Below are 7,587 nucleotides of genomic sequence, written 5' to 3' on the forward strand. Positions count from 1 at the left end.
TCATAGCTCACAGCAACCTCCAACTCCTGGGCTTAGGTGATTCTCTTGCCTCACCCTTCCGACTAGCTGGGACTATAGGCGCCCACCACAACACCTGGCGATATTTTGTTGCAGTTTGGTCAGGGCCAGGTTTGACCCCCTCCGTACTTGGGACTGGCGCACTCCTCACTAAGCCACAGGCGCTTCCCACACCTGGCTATTTTTTTGTTGCAGTTTGGCCAGGCCAGGTTTGAACCTGCCACCCTTGGTGTATGGGGCCCTCGGTATATGGGGCCAGTGCCCTACCTACTGAGCCACAGGTGCCACCCTTACTTTGTACATTTCAGGGAGATAGCAATTACAGGTAAAGTCATAAATTAATACGTGGAAGGCATACATTGGTTTGGCCTGAAGAGGTGGGCCATGTCAAAGTAGGGGTCCACAGGTTATATATGAGTTTAAAGATACTCCTGTTGACAGTTGGCTGAAAGAGTTAGGCTCTGTCCGAAGACCAGGAATCAGGGAAAAGGAATGCTTGAGTTAAGATAAAGCTCTATTAATCAGGGCGGCGCTTGTGGCTCAAGGAGTAGGGTGCCGGCCCCATATGCCGAGGGTGGCGGGTTCAAACCCAGCCCCGGCCAAAAAAAAAAAAGCTCTATTAATCAGAGACAAACTACAGGACACATGCCCAGACTCAAGTGGTTTGTGGTGTATATTGAGGACCAGCAAGTATGTGTTGCTTGTATGGCCCTAGGCCTGTTAATAAGTCACAAAGGACATCTCTAAGAAGGGAAAGGGAGCATGATGAGGCATGCCTGATCTCCTTTCTTATGGTAGCAACTCAGTTTTAAGGGATTCCCTTGGCCAAGACAGGGTCCAGTTAGCCACTGGGGGTGGGGTTTAAGATTTTATTTTCATTCACAAGAGTCTGAGCTGATCCCATGTGGCCAAAGGACCCCATCATAAATCACATCTTACTATCTGATGTGCCTAAAGCCCCGAAGCAAGCCAAGAGATTCCTCTCAGGCAGTACCTGCCAAGGGCTTAGAGATGATCTCTGGGAGCTTAGGGCAAAGGCCAGGCTGTCTTTGCGCCAGGTTCAATTCCTCACCACACAGTGGGTCTGAGAATCTTAAATTTCATGAACGCTATGACATGGCCTTCTGTGAAGGCAGCGGTGGTTTCCTCCTTTTCCCCAGAACTGATGGGGAAGGGAGAGGACATTGCCCCCTCTCCCTAAGGCAGGGGTATTGGGGGGCAGAGCTTCAGAAATGGAAGAAAGAAGGGGTACCCAGGACTTGAACCTGGTCCTCAAATGGTCCTTGCAAAGAACCTGGTCCTTGCAAAGCCCTGCCCTCAGTGCTGGGTCTCAGGCAGGTGACCAGGAGCTTAAGATGGGAGGAAAACCTAAGACACTGTGCCCCTGGGCTTACCCAGGCCTCTCCCAGACAGAGGGGCTATGTGTGCCCCAGAGCTCACATTGGACCTTTGTTCCTAACAAAGTGGACACTGTGCTCACACTAGCTCTGAGCTCTGTTGGGCCAGCCTGGTGGCAGACAGAAGCTGTGTCTTCTTGAGAGGCCGAAATCCACCCATGGAGCTCATCCATTCTCCATGGCAGGGCCTGGGGATATGGCCACAGTGCTGCTTGCCAGCAGCTAAAAGCATAACAATCATGACTGTTGTGACAAGCTTATTTCATGTGTGTGTGAGTTTCCTGTGGCTGCTGTAACAAATAACCACAAACCAGATAGCTTCGGATAATCAAAATTTACTTTCTCTCTGTACCCTCAATGATTCCCGACAATAAAAAAAAAAAATTACTTTTGTAGTTGCAGAGGCCAGAAGTCCAAAATCAAGGTGTTGGTGGGGCTGCACTCTCTCTAAGGGAGGATTCTTTCTTATCTTTTCTGGCTCCTGGTGTTTGTTGGCAATTCTTGGTGCTCCTTGCCTAGTAGACACATCAGCCCAGGCCCCTGGGGCTCTTTTTCCTGTGTGTTTCTGTCTCTGTGTCCACATTTCCCTTTGGTATAGACATCAGCACATGGATGGGGCTTTCCCTAATGACCTCATTTTCACTTTGTTACCCCTGTACAATACCCTGTGTCCACATACTCTGAGGTACTGACAGGACTAGAGGACACAATTCACCACAGAACAGTCATGTGATTTCATGACATCTCTTCATGAAACCTGTGTGAGGCTTATTGGCTTTTTTTTTTAATGAAATAGGGTCTTGCTCTGACACCCAGGCCTGAAAATTTTTTGTAGAGTGAGGGTCTCACTGTGTTGCTCAGGCTAGTCTCTAAGTCCTGGCCTCAAGCATTCCTCCCACCTTAGCCTCCCAAAGTGCTGGTATTACAGATATGAACTACCATGCCTGGCCTGTTGGCCTGTTTTATAGCTGAGGAAAACCATGGCCCAGACTGGTCAAGGTTACACAGCCTGCCATCATTCCTTTGTTCATTCTATAAGTAGTTATCGAGTGATTGCTGTATGTCAGGTCATGTGTTGGGCTCTGGAGACCCAGTGTGAGCACATAGACCTGGTGTTCTTCCTAAGAGACTCATGACAGATAGGCACAGAGCCAGGCAAATAGGGCAGACAGCAAGGATGGGAGCTTTGCTGGTGGAATCCTAGATACTGTGGGGGCCCAGAGGAGATACCTGACTCAGCCTGCAGAGTTAGAAGGTTCTTCCCTCCCAGGGCATCATAGCTAAGAACTAAGGGTGAAGATGGGAAGAGGAAAGCATGGTCCAGGTGGGGAACCAGCATATACAAGGGTCCTGAGGTAGGAAGGGGACTCTTTTGGAGTGATGCCAAAAGCTTGAATAAGATGGCATCTGGGGTGGGGGGTGGAAGCCAGGTTGGACAGGGAGCCATGGAAAGGATTGGGAAGGGAGTTAGAAAGAGACTAGAGGCCCAGATGACCCCAGTGATCCCTTAGCTTCTCTGTCCCACAGTGAAGTACCCACCAGTGGAGCCCTCCCGGTTTATTGCGGTGCCCACGAAGACGCCTGACAAGATGGGCTTTGATGAGGTGGGAGGAGTCTTCATGGGGGCGGTTCTGGGTGTTGGTAGGGCTAGGGGTTGGGATCAGCCTGGAGTGGTTGACTGGGTTCTGGGCCACAGGTCTTCATGATCAACCTGAAGCGGCGGCAGGACCGGCGGGAGCGCATGCTTCGCGCACTTCAGGAGCAGGAGATCGAGTGTCTCCTGGTGGAGGCGGTGGATGGCAAGTAAGTCTGAGACCAGGGTGATGTGGATGGGCATGTGAGTGTAGAACTCACTGGTGGATAGCCAGTGATTCCGCTGGGGACAGGGTCTAAACGCAGGTGTAGACTCTGATCGTGGGCATTGTGGAAGGCAAGTGAATGTGACCTGGAGGAATGGGCAGGGGACCGGTGCCTTGGAGTCTGACCCAGAGGGAAGGGTAGGTCCACATGCTGCATGTGTAGACTACAGTGGGGGGGACCCCAGGAAGACGGAAGGGAAGGTCTGCCTGTGAGTGTAGACTGTGTGCTGGGTGGTAGGGTGCCTATGTCCAAGAGGGGCGCTAAGTGGAGAAGAGGGACAGGCTGTGCATCTTGATGGGGGCAGGATTGATTGTCTTCCTTGGGACTTCCCACTCCTTTCCCCAGAGCCATGAACACCAGCCAGGTGGAGGCGCTGGGCATCCAGATGCTGCCTGGTTACCGGGACCCCTATCACGGCAGGCCACTCACCAAGGGCGAGCTAGGTTGCTTCCTCAGCCACTATAACATCTGGAAGGAGGTAGGTGCCCCAGGGGTGGGCGGGGCTAGAGTCCTGACCCTTAATTTCAGGCCTGTGGGGGTAGACAGAGGAAGGAGGGAATCACTGCTGTCTCAGAAGTGTGTTGGCCGCAGGGGAATGGAAACTCAGGCTGGGAGGGAGAAGGGGAGAGCTGAGCTCAAGCTGGTGGAGTCTGGGGCTTGAGACCTGCAAGCAAAGCCTCTTCACTCCTAGCCTTGACTCAATCTCCATGTTTACCAATAGAAGTAATGGACACAGTGACGTTAGGCAGCACGGACTCCAGGCCAGGGGTACCCTGTTAACGTGAGGGCTCCTGGAGGGAGAGGCTGCAGTGTATGGACATGTCAAACTCGGATTCAAACTTAGATGTGAGGCCAAATGAGGGTGTCTGGCTGCAGATTGGGAGGGGCACCGGAGGGGACTCTGGGTGATTGAGGCGCTGAGTGGTGCTTCTTCCCTGACATTCATCATGGGTGGCCCTGGAACCAGGAGCGGGAGGAGTATGTGCACTTACTTCTCTGCAGGTGATCAGAGCCTCTTCAGGTTAGTGCTGGCTTGAGGAACAGGTAGGGCTTTGGTCTCCCTGTGAATGGCAGAGTTTTCTCCTTCAGGTGGTGGACCGGGAGCTACAGAAATCACTCGTATTCGAAGACGACCTGCGTTTTGAGATCTTCTTCAAGAGGCGCCTTATGAACCTCATGCGGGACGTGGAAAGAGAAGGCCTAGACTGGGACCTCATGTGAGGAGGACCCTAGGAGGCAGGGTGGAGCTGAGGCCTGGGGGTTGTGGTTAGGGTAACAGGCCTGGACTGGGCTGAGAGCACTGTCAGGGTGTGGGCTATGCCTTAGGAGGATGACCTGGAAGTCAAGGACTGGCCAGGAGCCTTCAGAATTGATCAGGGCTTGGAAACTTGACTGAAGTCTATGGAGGTGAGAAGTGTGGCTAACATTTGATACAGCAGTGGGGGCCCCACCCCCACCCCACCCCCACCCCCGAAGAGAATGTGGGTGTGGCCAGGGAGCCTGGGTGGGCATGGCCTGCACTGGAGGTGTGGCTGAAGAGTGTGAAGTTTGGCCAGTGAGCCTAGGTAGTCATGGCCAGCACTGGCTGGCTAGAGTGTGAGGGTTTGGACAGGGAGCCTGAGTGGGCATTGTCATCACTGGAGATGTGATTGAAACATGACGGTCTGGTCAGGGAGCTTGGGTGGGTGTGGCCCGCACTGGAGGAGTGGCTGAAGAGTGTGAGTTTATGGGTAGGGATCCTGTATCTTAACTAACACTGAACAGCTTCAGGCTCAAAAGAATGAGTTTTGCTCTCCACAGCTTCATATCCTCCCATGGCTCCATAGTGCTCTTGGAAAAAACTCACACTCCTTCCTGTGACCCCCACACTCCTATGGTGGGTGCTGTGTTCAACACAGCACTCTCCTGGACCCCTCCCACATTGGGCCTGATAGGGGTAACTAGATCCCTGATGTTCTGGGCTAGCAATCTGTAGAGGGCAAAGACGTATAACAGGGCTCAATTCTGCACCCAGCTACGTGGGCCGGAAGCGAATGCAGGTGGAGCACCCCGAGAAGGCTGTGCCCCGTGTGAGGAACCTGGTGGAGGCTGATTACTCTTACTGGACCCTGGCCTACGTGATCTCCCTGCAAGGCGCCCACAAGCTGCTAGCTGCCAGGCCACTCGCCAAGATGCTACCTGTCGATGAGTTCCTGCCTGTTATGTTCGACAAGCACCCAGTGTGAGAGGGGGTTGTGGCAGGCAGGCTGATGGGCTGGGTCTCACTGTGTTTCTGTCTTCAGTAGGTGGGGGTGTGAGACTGGCAAGCTCCAGGGAGACACCTCTTCCTCTGCCCACTATTCCCTCCATTTGCCCCCACCTATATCTGTCTCCATGTGTCCCCCCACCTGCTCTGTTTCTATTTCTCCCACTTCAGTATCCATTTGTTCCTGCTCTGCCTATTTCTCTCTGTCTCTTCTCTTTACTTTTTCCCTCATTTCCCCCATTCCCCCACTTCTTACTCCATCTGTCCCCCCCTCCCCCAGACCAACTACTGCCTCTCACTCCCTTCCTCCCTCATTCTAGGTCTGAGTATAAGGCCCACTTCTCCCTCCGCAACCTTCGTGCCTTCTCTGTGGAACCCCTGCTTGTCTACCCAACGCACTACACGGGGGATGACGGGTATGTGAGTGACACAGAGACCTCGGTCGTATGGAATAATGAAAACGTCAAGACTGACTGGGACCGTGCCAAGTCCCAGAAGATGCGGGAGCAACAGGCACTGAGCCGTGAGGCCAAGAACTCAGATGTGCTCCAGTCCCCGCTGGACAGTGCTGCCCGTGATGAACTCTGAGGGGCAGGAGTCAAAATGCCAAAGCAGCCATTGCTGGCCCGCCCTCCACATGCTCACCAGGGATAGCAGGGCTACCTATGGTCTCCTGGGCAGGCCACACAGGACTCTCCATGCAGGGTAGTGTCCAGCCAGCTCTTGCTCAGCAAGCACATGCATACAGGCAGCATTAATGGAGTACCTACTGCATACCAGAAATAGGGCTTGGCAATAGGGAATTGGGAGGAACAAAGCCCTCTTCATTCCACTTGTTAAGCACCTGCTGTCTACCAGGTTCCTGTTATGACAGTGAATGAGGCTTAATCCATCCAACACTGATTCATTTATCAAGCATTTATTGATCAGATTTACACATTTGTTTTTAAAATTAGTTCAAATATTTATTGAGTGCCTACTGTGTATTAGGCACTATCCAGGCTCTGGGAATATTAATATAAATGACAGTCATTCATTTATTCAAACATATATCAGGTACCAGCCTGCTGTGTGCAGGAAGGTGAGCTAGGTGATGGGGATGGAGGGAAATAAGATGCTTTTCACTCTAAATTGGTTTCTTCCACACACTTCTTAGGAACCCGGCACTAGTGATTCAAAACAGTATGAGAGTTGTTCAGTCAGCATTTTTGATCATCCACTATATGCTGGGCTGCATGTCAGGTGCTGGGGCATAGAGGTGAACTATATGAGTATCTTTATTTTTACATACCACAACCATTTATTGAGTACCTAATGTGTGCCAGGGCTCCTGATTCCCAGTTGGATTGAAGAGGGTTCAACTTAAGTTTGGTTCCTCCCTGTCCCCCCACCCACCTGAGCTGTGTGCAGACAACATCCCCCCACCACCCAGGAGGGAGGGAAGCACTTTCCATACCAGGGGCAACCACAGGTCTCAGTGGGCACATGGCCACAGGCCAGCCCCCCTGGAGGGGGCATAAGAGGTGAGGGCTGGGTCTCCCTCACCCAACCCTGGTTCCATTCACTGACCTCCCTGCCCTTGTGTCTCAGGTGTGGTCTCTGCCTGCTTGATGAAGTTCCTTTGTTCAAGTGTTTGGTGAGATCATGTGTTTGGAGGGCTTGTAGGGGCTCAGCTGCATTGGGGCACTGCCCATAGCCTGGGCAGGATGTTCCCCAGCAAGGGCTGGAGGATTTGATATGCCTTCACCCTGAATTGAATGTCAGAGCCAGCCAGTGGTGCTTCACCCTGTTGGGAATAACTTGCTTATTTTTTTATTAAATGTTCATGGTTGGTTCACTGAGTCTATGGTCTTGTGCACTGCAAAAACACTCTCACAGTGTTCACCCTTGGCTGCTGGTCATCATTTGGGAGAAAATCAGGGCAGTATCAGGGCAGGGTAGTATGGAGAAAGTGGCCAGCGCAGTGAGTGTGGAGTGAGGGTGTGACAGTCCCAGGTCCCAGCCTGCCCCATAAAGCTTCTCAAAAACAGCACAAGAGCAGACAGCAGATGTCACAATATCACAGGT

At 52.3% G+C, this 7,587-nt stretch overlaps 1 protein-coding gene across 1 annotated transcript in view; it reads left to right on the forward strand.

Annotated features, from left to right (window-relative positions):
* The window catches only part of COLGALT1 (collagen beta(1-O)galactosyltransferase 1), a 22,051-nt gene extending 14,694 nt beyond the window's left edge, over window positions 1-7,357 (forward strand). Inside the window, exons 7-12 of the mRNA XM_003796549.3 lie at window positions 2,943-3,019; window positions 3,112-3,218; window positions 3,621-3,753; window positions 4,365-4,492; window positions 5,290-5,496; window positions 5,841-7,357. Of these exons, the coding sequence (XP_003796597.1) occupies window positions 2,943-3,019; window positions 3,112-3,218; window positions 3,621-3,753; window positions 4,365-4,492; window positions 5,290-5,496; window positions 5,841-6,108 (920 nt within the window). The 3' untranslated portion in view covers window positions 6,109-7,357. The remainder of the gene's footprint in view (window positions 1-2,942; window positions 3,020-3,111; window positions 3,219-3,620; window positions 3,754-4,364; window positions 4,493-5,289; window positions 5,497-5,840) is intronic.
* Window positions 7,358-7,587: the final 230 nt, after the last annotated feature.

This window comes from Otolemur garnettii, unplaced genomic scaffold, assembly GCF_000181295.1.
Source record: "Otolemur garnettii isolate 467f Iridium unplaced genomic scaffold, OtoGar3 scaffold00105, whole genome shotgun sequence".
Classification (NCBI taxonomy): Eukaryota; Metazoa; Chordata; class Mammalia; order Primates; family Galagidae; genus Otolemur; species Otolemur garnettii.